General features: G+C 33.7%; 1 protein-coding gene and 1 pseudogene across 2 annotated transcripts; both read right to left on the minus strand.

Annotated features, from left to right (window-relative positions):
• Positions 1 to 1,219: 1,219 nt before the first annotated feature.
• On the minus strand, positions 1,220 to 6,726 carry LOC149499111 (uncharacterized; annotated as a pseudogene).
• A 1,148-nt stretch (positions 6,727 to 7,874) lies between these two features.
• On the minus strand, positions 7,875 to 15,138 carry LOC105628926 (uncharacterized). 2 transcript variants are annotated; one of them, XM_089724074.1, is made up of 22 exons: positions 14,958 to 15,138; positions 14,813 to 14,861; positions 14,526 to 14,698; positions 14,253 to 14,336; positions 14,043 to 14,174; positions 13,835 to 13,924; positions 13,626 to 13,760; positions 13,412 to 13,546; positions 13,157 to 13,273; positions 12,323 to 12,427; positions 12,059 to 12,178; positions 11,612 to 11,686; positions 11,025 to 11,111; positions 10,836 to 10,931; positions 10,287 to 10,361; positions 10,112 to 10,197; positions 9,910 to 10,027; positions 9,684 to 9,781; positions 9,505 to 9,595; positions 9,328 to 9,419; positions 8,316 to 8,626; positions 7,875 to 8,132 (listed from the first exon to the last, which is right to left on the minus strand). In XM_089724074.1, the coding sequence occupies exons 1-22, from the start codon at positions 14,988 to 14,990 to the stop codon at positions 8,098 to 8,100; spliced, it is 2,337 nt and encodes a 778-aa protein (XP_089580200.1). In that variant the 5' UTR covers positions 14,991 to 15,138; the 3' UTR covers positions 7,875 to 8,097. The 2 variants fall into 2 exon arrangements, with proteins under 2 accessions (XP_089580200.1, XP_012065807.1); XM_012210417.4 differs by lacking the exon at positions 12,323 to 12,427 and having other exon boundaries at positions 14,958 to 15,137.
• Positions 15,139 to 18,011: the final 2,873 nt, after the last annotated feature.

Raw genomic sequence — 18,011 nt, forward strand, 5'->3', positions numbered from 1 at the left:
AAAATGGAACGGGTTTGGTTGTTTTTATTTAATAAATCTGTTTTCTTTATTTAACCCATTCGTTAATCCTCGAAAAATGGTTATCTTACTTTGGTAAGAGTTTTATTGCTTTTGGAGTCACCACCCTTATTAGGAAAAATTCTCGAATTAATCGATTCTTTGGAATCGACTAACTCCGTTTTTAACCAGAGACGAAATTCGGGAGTTAGATACACCCATATCACCCGGTTAAATCGGCCTCCTTATCGTCCAATGGTTCTCAATAATTTAATAACGTAATTAACTAGAAATGAGATGTAAAATGATTTTGATGCAACTTTGGAAAACTATGTCAATCAAGCATATTATTGCAAATCATTTAATCAAACATGCAAAGAAAAGGAGAGGAGAAAAGATTACATCCCATGAACAATGCTTCTCCTTTAAGCATCATTTGGACTAATCTTTTCAAATTTGGATTAGAATAAGTTTCCTCCTTATGGCTTCAACCCAATTTGGAATAGGACATGGGACAACCATAATTTGGGCTTCCCCCTCACCTTGCTCTTCCCTCCTAGATAGTGCATTTGCAACAACATTTTATTTGCCACTCTTGTTTTTAATAGTAAAGTCAAATCCCATCAACTTGAATAGCCACCTTTGTTGTATTGTTGTAGTAATTTTTTGATTCCACAGGTGCTTCAAAATTTGATGGTTTGACCGAACAATGAATTTACGGCCAAGAAGATACAGCCTCTTTTTTTGAATGGCAAGGGCAAGTGCCAAAATTTCCTTTTCATATGTAGATAAGAGAAGGTGTCTTCCATATAGGAAATGGCTATAAAAAGTAATTGGCTTCTCTTACATTAACACAGCTCCTCCTGATCCTGAAGCGTCACATTCAATAATGAATTGTTTAGAAAAGTTAGGAAGAGCCAAAACTAGGGCACTGGTCATCACTTCCTTTAATTTGATATATGCTTCCTCTATGGTTGGTGATCATTCGGACACATTTTTTTCAGCATCTTTGTTAATAGACTGGCTATTTTTCCAAAATGCTGAATAAATTTTCGGTAATAGCCGCAGAGACCCAAAAATCCACGTAAAGTTTTTGGAGTGGTAGGTTTTGGCCATCCTATATTGCTTCAATTTTCTTAGGTATTTAACTTCCCTTTGGCTGAATTGACATTTCTCTACTCTTACAAATAATTGATGAGCTTGTAAAACTAAAAATGCAGCTTCTAAATATTTCACATGTTCATCCCATGCTTTACTATAAATGAGAATATCATCAAAGAGTACAAGAACGAATTTTCGTAAATAATTTTTAATTACCTCATTCATCAAAGATTGGAATGTCGGTGGAGCATTGATGAGCCCAAATGGCATGACCAAGAATCCGTAGTGGCCTTGATGTGTGCGAAAAGCTGGCTTCTCAATGTTTTGGAGATGAATTCTTACTTAGTGATAACCACATCGTAGATCCAATTTTATGGAGTATTGGGCACCACTAAGATCATCAACTAACTCCTCAATGACAGGTACAGGGAACCTATCTTTAACAGTATTTTATTTAATTCCTTGTAATCGATGCATATCCGCCATGACCCATCATGTTTCTTCACTAACAAAATAGGAGTAGAATATGGACTTTGACTTGGTCGTATAACTCCAACTGTTAGCATTTCTAACATTATCTTCTCTAGCTCTGATACCACTTTAGTATGAATTATTGTTTTTCCTTGCGTGGACCTATGGGTTATGGTAAGGCTTCACTGAGATTGGTTCTGAATTTTTTACCGGTATTTTATGGTCTTAAGCTCATTGAGGAGGCAGACCAAATGGTTCAACTAGCACTACCCTGGATCTCTCCAATAAATTTGTATTTGAGGATGCAACACAAGTCCCTTTGGTGATCTAGGCAAGTTGTCCGTAACTATGTGCTTCATCTGGTAATCATTCACAAGCTAATTTTTTATTGGAATCCCCTGCAAGGTAACTTCCTTTTCCTTCAACATAAATGTTATTAGGAGCTTTGCAAAATCCCAAATAATTGGCTCCAAGGTTCGTAACCATTGAGTCCCTAATGCAACATCATAGTCTTCTAGAGGTAAAATGTATAAATCAACAAATATAGGGACTCCTTGAAGAATTAGTTGAATTTGATTACATTTACCTGAATTGGTTAATTTTTCACCTAAAGCAACAATCACCTCTAATCTCTTGCCCTCTACTGGTAGTAGCCCCACTTTCCTTGCAAATCTCTCACTTATAAAGTTGTAAGTGCTTCCTTAATCCACCAGAATCATAGCATACATATTTGCTAGTTTGCCTCGAAGCCGCATAGTCTCCAGATCTTTAAAGCTAGAAAGTGCACGCAAGCATATGGTTAAAATTTTTGTTGATTTTTTATCCTTAATTTCCATCTCAACATCAATCATGACTATACTCCAGCATAGCTTGAATGAAAAAAAGTTTCCTGCACCTGTGACCTAGCCCATATTTTTCATTGCATTTGAAACGAAGGCCCAACATTTTCCTTTCATTCAGCTCATCCCAAGTGAGGCTTGTGATGTTATTTCCTGCTGATTTTGTTGGGGAGGAGAAGATTCATGATGGCTGGGATGCTGGAAGATTTATTACTGATGATCCTTTCCAAAGAGAAACATTTCTTTCTTCATACAACCTTGCGAGTGAAATCACTTCATATAATATTTTTGGGCAGCCAGCTTGTACATCTATTCATATCAAAGTTATGAGCCCACTCATAAGCAACTAACTTGTCTTGCTTGTGATAGGTGTCCCACTTTGGCCAACAATTTTTCAAATTGAGTTTGGTAATCTTACATTGTATTGTGTTTCTGTAATTTTGCCAATTCGTCAAAGAAATCAAAGAATTTGTTAGGACCATACCTTGAGTGAAGCACTTTTTTGAATTTTGGCTAGGTAACAACCTGCATTTCCTGTTTCAATAGTTCATACCATAATTGAGCATCACCTTCCAAGTGAAAGGAAGCGAGTGAGACTCGCTCATTTTCTAAGATGTTATGAAATTGAAAGAATTTTTCAACTCTACAAAGCCAGTTGGTGGGGTCTTCTTATCCATTAAAACGAGGAAATCTAGCTTTAACACTACTCCTAGCACTGGTTTCCTTTACACGAGACTCCACAACCTTCTCTACAGATGATTCCTCTTTCCCTTTAGATGATTGGCTCGTAAGTTGATCCATACGAGAATTAAGTTATGAAAAGAGTTCTTCCAAGCGAATAGCAATTCCTTGTTGCCCTCTAAAAAGAGCCTGAACTATTTGTTCTAACTGCTCCACTCTTTCGTCCATGCCAGTGCTCTGATACCACTTTGGTATGAACTGTTGTTTTTCCTTATGTGGACCTATGTTGATATATAGTAAGGAAGGAAAAATGAGAAAATAAATTGGTTTAATGGAGGAAACCAAGGCCTCAATGTTTACATTTTTTATTTAATTTGATCATATATATGGCTTATCATTCATCAGCTATAAATAGCAAATACAACTCAACTATTTACAATGAACTAAAAGCCTATGGACTAGAAACTAAATGGCAGAAATATAAGCAACAATTGACACCTGTAGCTAGGCATGGTGGGTTCATTGAACAGCCGGTTTCGATTAACGCAACCGATGGTTTAAAATTTTTAAAATGTTGAACCTGAACCGGCCTTGAACCGCCGGTTCCGGTTCCAGCCAGTCCCGGTATGGTTCCAATGAACCGACGGTTCTGATCACGGTTTCCGGCGATATATGTTTTTTTCAAAAAAAAAAAATCGATTCTAATGTTACATCTTTCTTTCGAAAATATTAATATGAGTTTAAAAATTATTGATAAATTTTTTTTAAATAAATTTTAGAATGCTCATACTCATAAAAAAATAAAATTAGTTAATTTTACGAAATAATCAAATAAATTATCACTTTATTTTGTTTAAATGTTATTAATTAAATAAATTATAAGAAAATTTTGAAAAATGCTTCAAAAGAATGTAATTTTAAACTTACTAAACAATTTAAAAGGGTAAAAAAAAGTTAAAAACAATATAAGTTTAGACTAAATATTTCTCTCTCTTTTTACCATTTTACTTTTTAGATTTTTAACTTTTAAAGTAAAGTGTATTTAAAAAAAAAAAAATCTTAAGTAAAGTATATCATGTAGTAATATATTATTGAGACTTTTAGAGATGTATAAAATAGACTAAGTAATTATCATTTTCAAAATAAAAATAGAAAATTTCCGGTTCAAACCAGACCGAAACTTCCGGTTCAGGTTCAGATTTTAACATTCACATGAACTTTAACCGGCTTTTGAACCACCAGTTCAGATTCATTTACAGTACGGTTCGATTGCAATTCAAAATGAACCGATAGCCATGACTACCTATAGTATGACTTATTCAAAGACTAACAACTTCTAAAATAACGAGGCATGCGACAAATTATCCTATATTTATGGAACAACCACAACTATTAAAAAAAAAAAAAAATGACGTTGGTGGATTTCCCACCTACAACTGGAATCGAAAGTAATAGAAAATCAAGTCGTTACTCCTACAAAGCTGCTCGTTGAGGAGGGTAGTTATCCAGGATCTCCTACATATTATTAGGAACAAGTAACAACAACAAAAACAAGAGACTGCTGAGACCAAGTCCACAGACCAACTCAATTGAGAAATTCAAGTGATTGTGTTCTTATACAGAAAATATTCTGCTATCAGGTTATCACTACTGAGGTGAAGGTTATTTAAAAGGGATAGATGTCACTGCTATGTAGCCCTCAATGTTATTTCATTCTATTGATCTTCCATATATAAAACATACATATAATTGATTAATTATAACATTAGAGAATTAATAACATATTAAATGGTAATTTATATAGGTTTTAATGATATGAATAAATTTATATTTTTGTATTAATCCTAAAACGAATTAAATTAATGAATTTTACTCATATGACTATTCATTCCTTTTTTTTTTTTTTTTTTTTTTTTGTCAATCTCTATATCCACCATTTCTAATTCACTTCTTCAAACACTTATCTACTAATTCTCTCTCTAATATTCAAAAATTATACTGCATTTTTCTACTATTCATTTCTCCTTATTCATATGTTTTATTAGCATAATATTAAGAATTTCACTTGTAAAATCTATCAATAACTGCGGCTTATTAGTTAGTGTGCGTATATATATAAATATTACTCTTTATACTGTTTCATTATATTTATATTTCAAGAGCTTTATGCATTATCTTCTCGTGGGTAGGTGACTTATTAAAGCCTTGTGTTTACTACAACCAATTATGACCTTCATTTAGATTAGAATAAAGGTGAATTTTGGTACTAGATTTGAAATCAAGAAAAAAATAAATTAATTTTTAGACAGTTTGTAGCAGAAACTAGAGATAGAAATAGAGCCAAACCTATATAAATTTGCATTACTTATATCCAAAAAACCTAGTTGAAATTTCAATATCCTCCGCTCATTCCAAACCCGTGGAAAGATTTCTTTTGAAATACGCATAAACAAATCTATTTAAAATTTTAATAATTGCACTCGTATTTAATTGATATTCAAACCACTTTAAATGAATTGGGTGCATAGAATTTCCACAAATATTTACTTTGTTTATATGCATGGTATCTCACTAAGCCAATTACATATAAAGTAAAACTAATTAAAATCATAAAAAAATTAAAATAAGTTTTGAATTCATTAAATATTAAAATTTGTTTGAGTACACAAAGATTTAATGTCATTTGTTCTCCATTTTTATGTTTATAGCTTTTGTAGTAGATTTACCAATATTACCTGCGAAATAGAGTATAACAATTTTTATGGCTGAATACATAAATTGTCTCCTGAATTTTCACAAATTAATTTTATAGCACTTTTTATTTTGCGGGAATTAATTATGCACCTGAATTAAAAAATTTTGCACTAATTAAACCCTTTTCCAAACGGCAACCGCGCGTGTATTACGGGAGCTGGGCAAGAGAAGTAAATGAAAGTGGAACCTAATTTTATTTGCACATCAGCAATTTAAAAATAAAAAAATAAAAAAACTTCAGTTAGTCAACTTTCAACCCATCAACGAGCATAAGTAGAGAAACTCAGAGCAGTTATATTCATGGGTACTCAAAGTCCAAAGCTCACATTTCTTTTATTAATAATCATTCTTGTAGTTTCTTTTCAATATATATATATATATATATATATATATATATATATATATATATATTCTTGTAGTTAATCAATTTTCAAGTTTTCGCAATGTCCACAAACTGCCAAGCGAAGAACATCGGAAAGCAAAAACCTTTTGTTCCCACTTTCATGGCATTTCTCTACTAAAGTTTGTAAAGGATCGAGCAAAGCTTACAGACTCATCAAACAATTTTTAAAGGACTAAATCCACTTCATAACTGATGATCCTTCAGCAATATCTCAGTGAAAATAAAGATGTCTAATTGAAAACAGAGATTTCTGGGAATACTCTGTTTTTCTTTAATTTTCCTAGGAATGCTCTGTTTCATTAATTACAAACAAAAAAATTAGCTTTACATTTTTATTAGACATTAAAAAGAAAAATAAGACAAAAGATATCAGCTACAAATGTCCATAAAATTCAAACAAATATCAATCATGTCAGCAAAGCTGTCCTCTCTGGATCTCGAATGCATCGCGTTCGATTCTGCTGTTGCATTCATCTCCATCGCCGAGTCCGACTCCGTGATGGATGGGGTTTTTGGATGGGGTTTGTCGGCGACCCACAAAAGGGTTGTGAGTTTTAGAGAGAGAAAGCTTTGTCAAGGATAAGAAAACAACAAAACCAACGCCATTTTTTTACTTTTAAAACTGCCTATGTGCAAGTCAGATGGGTCCGTTTTTATGTAATTATCCTAATCAGCTTTTTTTGTATACACGCGTGGTGGTTGCCAGTGTGAGAAAACGTGAAAAGATATTTTATTGGTGTAAAATTTTTTCAGTTCAGTGCACAATTGGTGCCGCAAAATTGGGGGTGACATGGAGTTAATTTGTGAAAGTTAGGGCCATTTCCCCCTTTCTGCTTTCTTAGTCATACCCTTCCTTTTTTTTTTTTTGTTTTCTTTAAAATAGATAGAATTACCCTTGATATTGCTTTTGTTAATTTGGCATCTGATTTGTGAATGCAATTGCTCAAATTAAGATTATGAGAGACCAGTGAGTATTGTAAAAAATAATAATAAAAAGAAAATCTAAAATTTAAAAAAAAATAGGTAAGGATTAGACAAGAACAAATACAGAGAAGGCAAAGAAACTAGAAATAAAACCGTTAATAAATGTAATAAAAGGCAAAGGCATGGCTTAAATGGCCCAAGAGTCCGTAAGTTGAAGTCTGCGTGAGAGTTTCAATTGGAACTTAACATACAAAGCGGTAACAACAATTTAGAGAGAAGGAAGAAGAAGACAGGTTATATTGAGTGAGTTTTTCTATTTTTGAACAATTATTGAAGACAGGATTGACCACAGTAAAATAGAGGGCTGGTGTTACTGAGTTGATACCGTTCGAAGCAAAGGTACTAGATTAGATTTTGTTCCTGGAAATGGTTGGAAGGCAACTATGATTTTATTTTTCTGGAAATAAAAATAAAAATGCTTATACTCACTTAGATATGACAAGATATAGACTAGTTTACTCCTTTTATCTTGACAACAGCCTAGGTCAAGAGTGTCTTTTTATTTTTTGGGAGAAAGGGGGAAGAAGGGTTGGGAGATTTGATTACGTGTTTCAATAAAAGACTCAACAGCTCATCTTTTGACGTTGATTTTCTTGGTGGATGTTTAGTCCTGAAATCAGGACCAATCATCGAGCTTAATAAAATAAACAAATGCGCAGCAACAATAACATACTAAGGAGGAAATAATCATGTAAATTACAAACTACAATAGTGCCATGTAAGCATATAAGAAGACAACTAGAGTCGCCATAGACATTGTCTGTAAAAAATTAAATGACGCAAGTCAACCAAGGCAAACAAAATCTTGTGCTATAACTAGCAAAATAAGTACTTTAATTAGACGATAACAAAAATATAATATTCGTTTTACTCATCATCGTCGTTGAATTTTGTCTTCTTCCCTGCATTGATGCAAAACAAAAAGAGAATTAAAAACAAAATATAATGCAGAACGTAACATAAGAGACAATACTGATAAAAATGTAAAGCAATTTTCTAGTGGAACTTTGATAGATTTTCAGAGACCTTTCTATCCTCAGTAAAGCTTAACTATTCTTCAGGTTAGGAATAGTACAAAAGATTACCTGTTGAGACAGCAGGTTTGTTAGGTGTTCCGCGTCCTCTGCCACGACCACCACCACCTCTTCCACCTCCACCTCTACCACCGAAACGACCACCTCCATCTCTACCACCGAAACGACCACCACTATCTCTACCACCACTTCGCCCGCCACCGCTTCTGCCTCCACCTCTACCACTGCCCCAACCCTCGCGGTTATCACCACCCCTTGGTTTTGCTTCTTCAACTGTTAGGTACTGGTCTCCAAGCTGACTACCGCTAAGCTCTAAAGCTTTGTTGAAAGCTTCGGAATCCTTGAATTCCAAGTATGCCATCCTGCAAAGGAATAGAGTTAGGAGCCTGGGACAAGTTATGACAAAGGCCAATGGTTTAACATCCACTAAACAACCAACAAGGAAAAAAAATAAAAGTGGTGAAGGGAAAGAGTTCCGGAAAGGAAAATTTTAGCATTCCTCTATTTGAATAGGAGGAAAATAAAAATTATTCACCTACTTGTCATCTAAAAACTATAACTTTATCTTCTAGTCAATTTCTTTCCTCCCCATTTTTTCACAATTTCAGTTATTTTATTGTACTTTATATTATCAGCAGATAGCCAATTTGAAACAATAGTGCAAAGTCGTAAATTAAATGAAATTTAAAGCATTTGAAACTTAAAAATAGTCTAGAGAATGCATATTTCGAAGGTCCCAAATCCACATGCAAAAACATTTGAGGCAATAGCATTGCTTTAGACTGAGTGGATCTTGCCTACAGAAAACCATGTATAGATATCAAACGGTGATGATAAGATCAGTTGAGTAAGATGCTCACAGCCCACCTCACATTTAAAACAAAAATACACAGAATAAAATTTGAACTATACTGAAATGAAGCTCACATACATGCTAGACAGTTACAAAAACATGAACCAAAATGATAGATCATTGAAGAGAAAAATAGTAAGACCAGGTCTCACCGTCATCTCGCATATATAAAACAACAGAATCAGTAAAAGAACAAACAAGCATACTAACCCTTTAATTGCTCCACTTTCATAATCAGTTGGGATAGATAATCTTGTAATTTCTCCACAATCTTGAAAATGCTCTTCAAGTGAACTCCTAATCTGTAAAATTTTGAGTACAATGCATAAACATTATCTAAAACCAAAACAATTACTTAAGTTCCAGACAAATAGAAGAGAAAAATACCTCATTTTCACCAAGGAACTTATCAAATCCCCTAACAAAAATTGTTTGACCCTGTCCTCTCCCTCCCTTCTGGGATGAATTGTTCTCTTTACTGCAGAAGTTAACATTAATGAGTAAGGTACAAACCATTGCATCAATTCAACTTGAGTAAGGTACAAAGTGGCTGGCAGAACGCATACCCGCTATATGGTGTATATGGAGCCCTTTCACCCCTTTCACGAGCCAAATCAAGTCTAACTTCCCGGCCATTTAAAGCTTGACCATTCAATTTAAGAGCCTGAAAAGGTAAAAGCAGGGTATTCAAATCATTAGCCATGCCTCCTGAAAACTTTAGTAATGCTAAAATAAAAAAAGCACCAAAGCAATAAAACCAATGGGCAAGTAATAAGCAGTGTGGAGCCTTACATTCTGTGCATCTTGAGGCGTGGCAAATTCAACATGTCCAAAGCCCTTAAACCTCTGATTTTGATCTACAGCAAAGCGTACATCAACAACTTCACCAGCATCCTTAAAAAAATTTTCCCTGCAGAAACAAATTCAGAAAAAAAAAAATTAGCACACATTACTTTTAGAGTTACAGCGGCTCGAATGCTAGATCTAGACATACACATCTGCTTGTTCAACTTGGAAAGACAGGTTTCCAACAAACAATGTCTTTGATCCAGTGGCATCAGGAGTAACTGGAGTTTTGGGCTGCATATTAAAAGACACAAAAATGAATTAAAATTAAAATAATTTTTGGTCCACATGTATAGCCAAGATCCCAAAACTTCAGAACTTACAGCTTTCTTAGCAGTCAAGTCGGCCTTTTTGGTTGGTTTAGGAGTCACAGCATCAACCATCTCCACATCAGTTCCCTGTTATCACATTGAAATTGTGTCAACACTAGATTGGCTTTGAAGTGAATCAACCAGAAGTACAGAGGTCTACATACATCCATATGGAATTTCCATGTTCTACTATGGAGGAAAAAGCAACATATCCACTCAAAAACCAAAGTTAAGGTACAAAAGAAATGCCTCAAAATTCAGTTGGTGCCAAAACAAAGTAATTTACTTTTCAATTTCAGTATAATGCATTTGTCAAATTTTTATGTAGCACCCGTTTCAACTGGAGCACAATCGTGTAAAAGACAACCTTCAAAAGTCATCCTTTTCTTATCTTTGGTCAGTCATCAAAGTTACTTGATTGTTTTATTTACACCATAAAAACATCACACAAGGTCTGAAAGGTCACATCATATATGTTACTATTTTTACCCAAAATATTCTACTTTTAAAACTCAAAACAACAATATAGCTGTGCACATATAATAAAAATGGGTCACTTACATTTTTCTTTGGTTTTTCATCCTCACTTTCTTCCTCATCTGAATCATCACTGGAGCTTTCCTCATCACTGCTGCTCTCCTTTTTATTTACCTTCACCTGAAGCATGTAAATTTTGAAAGTTCACTTAACAGAACAGCAAAATATGATAACAGCAGCATCATAGATTTAAAAGAAAAGAAAATCATTTACCTTTTTATTCTTAGGTGAGTCGTCATCAGTTTCCTCAGACTCAGAACTATCATCTTCACTGTCATCTTTATCAAGGTCCATTTTATGCTGGTTGAAACAAGCAGAAAACATTTAGTATTCATTGCTTTTTGAAAAAAAAATATATATATATTCTCAGAACACCAAGGTTTTATTTGGTATGAATCAAGTATCTGATCAATATTTTAGTCCATGTTTTTCCTTCCCCCAATATGTTATAGCTGAAATTTTTTTTCAACCATTCTCAATACTTTTCACAATCTCAAACAAAACCTGAATTCTAAATTGCATCCAGGATACACTTTATATTCTTTCTGAAAATGAAGTTTGGGGAACAAGCCTGATATTGTTTCCCAAACTGATGTTTCAAACATATGCTTAAAGCACTCAAAAGGACAGCTAAAAGGAAAATAACAATTTATTTCACAGGCTTTAACTTATAAAGCAAAAAAAGCCTAACTATTTCTTTCATGCCATTGTTCTATAAAAGGTGAGAGGCAGAGGGTTACCAACCCATAATTAAACGCAATCAGACCTTAACTAAAAGAGAAAAAGAGGAGGGTGTTAACCTGTTTTGATTCCTTTGTTTGAGCTGCTGCAGAAGATTCCCTTTTGGAACCAACAGCAGCCTTAGCCGCAGGAGCCTGCAAAATCCAAATGAAAAATTTCACAATTCTGTAGTGAAGATGCAAAGGAACGAAGCAATAATTCTATGAAGACTGTCAACAGTCACAGACTGCTATAAACTAATTCTTTGAAATGTGCTAACAACAAACCCATCAGAATCACTCCGTAAAATTCTTCTTTTTTTATGTCTACACTTTCAATGCAGCTACATTAGACTTTTTTGTTGGACCCTTGACAGATCCAAAAAGGAGGGAAAGAAAAGGTAAATGGAGTCCAACAGAAATCCTGTAACCGTATGGATATTGTAATGGAGAAAATTAATTTGCAAAGGTGGATACATCACAATCCACCAGATACATGTAAATCAAAGAAACCAGCAAGAATTGCACCTCATCCTCATCTGAGGATTCATCAGAATCGTCATCTTCAGAACTGTCACTTGATTCAGTCTTTTTATTGGTAGCTGGTACAGCAGACTTCTTGGAGGCAGGAGCCTTTGCAGGAGTATCCTAAGAACATTATACAAAGAGCTATTCAGTTATGTGATACAACTTGATGGTAAATTTAAATTCTTCAAAAAAGAAAAACTTGTGATACTTAAATATGCAATTCCATTCATGTAATATTGGAGCAAAAACAAATGACAATTACACCTGTTCATCAGAATCACTTTCATCAGAGCTATCACTTGATTCTGCATTTTTATTGGCTGCTTCTTGAGGAACAATTTTGGAAGCTAAAGCTTTTACAGTTACCTCCTACATGTCGACAATTTAGTGATGGCCAGTGCACTCTAATTCACCTCAGACAAAGATTTGGATCAAGGAAAAATTGATAATACAAAAAATGACTCCTCCATGCTCAGAACATTTTGTTTATGTATTGAAAATGTGATCATTATGATTTTTTTTGCAACACAAAGTATGGGAACTTGGCTTCAGTCCCACATTGAGACGATGTGGAGTTTACAAGAACTTGAGCACTTTAACCTAAAAATATCTAGCTCTTGAAATATAGTTCTCCAAGATTATACAATTTGGTATCAAAGCCAGCCACTACTCCTTCCAATTGCAATCAAGCAACACAAATGGTGATGCCAGTATTGCAGTGTTTGCTCAAGGCTAGGAAAAACCTTGTGCACAGCATCCAAGTAAGTGCAGCTCTAAGGAGTTTGGTGGGATATTATGATCCTAGTAGCAAGCTGTGAGACTTGATTTATTCCCTCATTGAAAGTATGAGATTTCAAAAGGGGTTTAGCTGATATGGTTCTCCTAATATCATACCATTAAAGGCTATGGTTTGAGATATGATTCTCCCAAGATTATATCATTAATGCGCAAAATATATATATATATATATATATATATATCAAACAACAAACGGTTTCAGGATGAATCAATAGTTCTAAGTGGTAACAAATATGCCAAGTTATTGTCCCTGTTCATTTTTTAAACAGAAAAGGAAAAACTAAAACAGATAGTACTTACAGTTTCCTCATCTGAGGAGCTATCAGACTCTGAAGTATCACTTGACTCATCAGCGCTTTTCTTAGTGCCAGTTGCAGGCAACTTCTTCACTTGGGAGGCTGGCTTTGATGACTTCTTCTGCATTTTAAACATACAGATATTCAAAAATATGACCTCATCATTCAATTAAAAAGTGCCTTCCACAAAAAAACTTCATCTTAAGAACTGCCCAATGAAACTGTTCTTAATGAATTTGCATGATGCAGGAAAATTCACCTCATCCTCTTCAGATTCATCATCTGAATCTGAGTCACTGCCATTGGCATTGCCTTTCTTAGGAGCACCAACAGAGCCATTTTTGGCTTCTACTTGCTCCTTCTTTGGAGGAAGGGAAGCTTTAGTTGCAGGCTCCTAAAAAAATATTAAACCACAAAAAGATTAAAAAGAAAATAATAACCAACAGTCAACTAAAATTTGATTCGATATTCACCTCGTCAGAAGAGGAATCTTCTTCATCACTGCTAGATTCATCAACAGTAGGTTTTGTAGCCTTGACATCCTTAGGAGCACCAATAGAGCCATTTTTGGCATCTACTTGCTGCTTCTTTGGAGGAACGGAAGGCTCCTAAAAAATATTAAACCCCAAAATTAAAAAGAATGAATAACAAACAATCAACGAAAATTTGATTCAATGTTCACCTCATCCGAAGAGGAATCTTCTTCCTCACTGCTAGATTCATCAACAGGTGGTTTTGTAGCCTTGACATCCTTCTTGGTTGCAGGTTTAACCTGATGGTATAAATGGCACCAACACAGTTACAACAAAAAAATTCATCAAAAGATAATAAGAAAAAGTGCAAGCAAGAATGTAATCTTAATTATTTTAGGATATGGCCAGTAAAATCACCTCTTCTTCATCAGTATCATCATCGTCTGAAGATGATGAACTGCTATCTGCCTTCCCTTTAGTAGCAGGAACAGAGCCATTTTTAGCAGCTGTTTGCAGTTTCTTTGATGGAGCAGCTTTAGGGGGAGAGTCCTAAGGAAAATTAATCATATTAAATTAAAACAAAAATGAGAAGATACAACCATCAGCAGGAAATGATCCACTGCTAACCTCTTCATCTGAGGAGGATTCCTCACTACTAGATTCTACAGGTGGTTTTGTTGCCTTTTGGACCTTCTTGGCAACAAATTTAGCCTGCAACAAGTATTCAAAAAACATAATTAACCAAAACAATGTGCTTAAATCCCAACAACTAGAACTCATATCTCGTGAAATTCCAGAATTCCCATAAAAACATGGGACCAATTAACTCAATAATATGAAAAGCTAACAAAATCACTCAATAACAAGGAGAGTAAACATAAAACAGATTAGTACAATTACCTTCTGCTCTTCCTCAGAAGAGGAGTCGTCAGAACTGCTGGATTCCTCTTTCTTCTGTTTCACAGTCTTCACTGCAACTTTTTCCTTCACAACAGACTGTTTTACCCCTTGATCTATCTTCTGTTTCTTTGCACTGACAAGCTTCTCTACAGCTTCTTCAGCTTCTCTTTTACCTAAATCCAAAATTCCCAAACCCAAAAAAAAAATTAACAAAAGATAACAAAAAGTGAAAAATACCCTAAACCAAATCCAAAGCCATTATCCTCTAAGTTCAAACAGCAACATACCTTTCTTCCCAGACTTCGGGGCGGGGGTTACAGCAGCAGCAGCATCAACCTAAAAACACAAACAGAAACAGAAACAAACCGACATAAATCCAAAACCAAGAGCGAATGAGACATAAAACAAAATCAAAATATAAAAGGAACTCACTTTAGGGGTTGATTTCTTGCTAGACTTGCCCATAATTTATAACTGAGAGAATAGGTTGATGCTTTTCTTGGAAAGGAGAAGAGAGCAAGAACAATACTGCGGAGTCTCTCCAAAACCCTAGTTTTAAGGTATTTTTAGTTGTTAGGGTTTTGACAGAGAAAAACGATCTATTAAAATGCGGTGCCAAAGCTGCATATTTATACGCGTGTCGTGGTTGAATTGGGGTTTTAGTTAGGGTTTTAGCCTGCCCGCGAGCGCAGGTTATTGCTCCCTGGATCTACGCCTTATACGTGCCGTTTTGGCTTGGAAAGAGCATCGTTAACATTTATTTTCCTCTTCTTGCTCGGGGAAGAATAATTGGGTGATCAATAATACTCTTAAAAATGGACAAAATATGCTTAAATTTTTTAATTTTGTTAATTGAAAAAATAAATCTTAATTGACTATATTATATATTTCATTAGTAATTTTAATAACTTAAATTAGGATTTTATTTTTCTTTCTAATATGTGCCAAACTTAAAGGTAAAACAATCCAAATTCCTTTAAAATTTATCAATTTTAATTAATTCTAAAATTTGCTTAAAACCTTCTTTTTTATGTTTTATTTTTTGAGCATTTATCTTCACCTTCTTGCTACTATGAGTTGGTTGATCGAGTTCCTCAAGTGAGATAGTCGGCTCAGAGGAAAATCCTGACATCTCTCTTTACATAAAATCTATTTTTTAAAAATCATTTTCATAATGGAAAACTTTTGTAACCACTGATTGTAACCATATGTGTTTTATTAAGATCTGTAATTGCAATAATTCATTATTTATAGATTTAGTTTGAATTTTATAATCTTTTCATACATGTTTGAATTAATTTATATTGTATGGATTTGTTTTAAATGGGTTGGATAGTATTTGGGTAATGCTAATCGAATTTGTGAAGATTTCAATTAATACAAGTTAAATTTGAAACAGGTTCAAGTACCTTATTTTATGAACTAGGTTAGATAGGTCATTTTTCACAGTTACTCAACTTGTTGCTAACACCAATTATTTTAAGTATCCACTTTTGTAGGTTTTAGAGTATTTTCCACCTTCACTTTACTCCTCTCAATCTTCCTCACTTTAATTTTTTTATTTTCTAAATAAATTAAATTTTGAAATACGATATGCAAAATGGATGAGAGATTGGCTAATACATGATGAATGAGCTTGAATTAGAAGAAAATCATTGAGATTGCTTTGGGACTAGACATAAAATTGACAGTCATAACCCTTCAAGTATCATAAGCCAACAATCGAGTTTGACAAGCAAGTTACTTCCTTTTAATGTTACATATTGATTGGTAGAATGACAAGTTAGAATTTGTAACAATAGAAGCATGGTTTTATTTAACTAAAAAATTTTGTGAGTTTGATAATTTCTTGATAGTCATGGAATTAGGCTTGAATTTATTATGTTTGTTTTGTGACTAAAAGAGTAGGTTAGGAAATCATGTTTCTTTTTCATTTGTGATGGTATATTAGCATGTTAAGAATTGAGATTGTTAAAGCTAGAAAAAGTTTGCATGCTACTCAAGATGCAAACTATTATCTAGGAATTTTCTAGTACTCTCTATGTTCTTTCTGCTTTTAGAAAAAACAAAAAAAGCTCTAGGATTAAGAAAGTAGTTAAACAGAAATCTTTACAGCATAATACCCCTGATTAGCTTTAAACATATAATTAATATTGATAAAGTCAACTCATTAATAGAGTATTTCAAGGATACATTTATTAGCCAAAATCTTTGAGAATTGCAAGAGTCTCCTGAACTTCAAATTCAATAGATTTACATCGTTTTAAAAAATAAGGCGCTAATAAGCAGAAATCTATACTTAAACATCATGAACTCACCTTTTTTATACGCTAAGTCCAGAAAGAAGGGCATTGAGTTTGTTCACTATAATAAAAATTTGTGCCCATATTAGTAAGGTGCAGTGTAGATTTAAAGGCAATTTTAAAGGCCGGATACAATAATACGAGTTGGTGACCGTATTATGAAAATTTCCTAAGAAAAATAATTTATATTCATATCTGCATGTGTAAAGTTGAACACACTTCTATAGAACGCGTAAAAACATAGTCCATGAAAGAATTTCAATTCAATTTGTTCAGTAAATTTTAAATTTGTACCCAGATTAATGAGGTATAACATCAACTTAAAGATTTTTTTATCAGTAGGGTGCAACAATTAAAATGTGTAGCTATATTTTGATTAAGTATTTTGTTTATCTGAATACTTAGTCCAAATGATGCCTAAAAGACACCTAATTAGCATTAAATACACACTTAGTGGTGATGAATCCATGTTACCCATGTAGTCTTTCAAGAACACATTTACAAGCGAGATTGTGGTTGAAAATGGAGGAAAGTCGAGATTTTTGGCGCTAAATTCTCTGAAATTTCAAACTTTCTAAAATCAAAGTTTAATGTTTGGAGCCTAAGTTTCCCTCAAATAATCAAACTGGTGGATGTTTTATCCTATATGCGCTTATTTTGACAGAATTTTTGGAGCCAAAAATTTTGAGGAATGTAAGAGTCTCCTTAACTTCTATAATATGGATACATATAAATATCCACACAAATTGAAACATTTCAATACATATAATTACTTAGTTATTTTTGAAAAATCTAGCACAACTAAGAAGGAATCCTAACTTCTAACATTATGAACCAACCTTCTTCAATTAATCTTAATGAATTTCCTACAAACTCTCCCACAATTTCTGAAGAAATGACCACTACCCTTCAACTGCTAGACTTGAACTCCATGCCAGATGAAGAAGGCGTATGCTTGTTCATGACTTGGGCTAATCCCAAATTGATGTTCCAGTCAACAATAACAAAGGAAATAAGAAGAAAAACATATCTGACGAAGTAAAAATCTCTGTAAGCACAATGCTTATGGCTGAGATGAAAGAAAGGATCATAAATGTGGGGAGTTATGAAAAAGTTGCAACCACATTTGACATTTCTATTAGGACAGTTTACAAAATATGGTGAAATGCAAGGTTTCATCGTG

This window comes from Jatropha curcas, chromosome 1 (assembly GCF_041381405.1).
Source record: "Jatropha curcas cultivar XTBG-Jc1 chromosome 1, XTBG_Jcur_1.0, whole genome shotgun sequence".
Lineage (NCBI taxonomy): Eukaryota > Viridiplantae > Streptophyta > Magnoliopsida > Malpighiales > Euphorbiaceae > Jatropha > Jatropha curcas.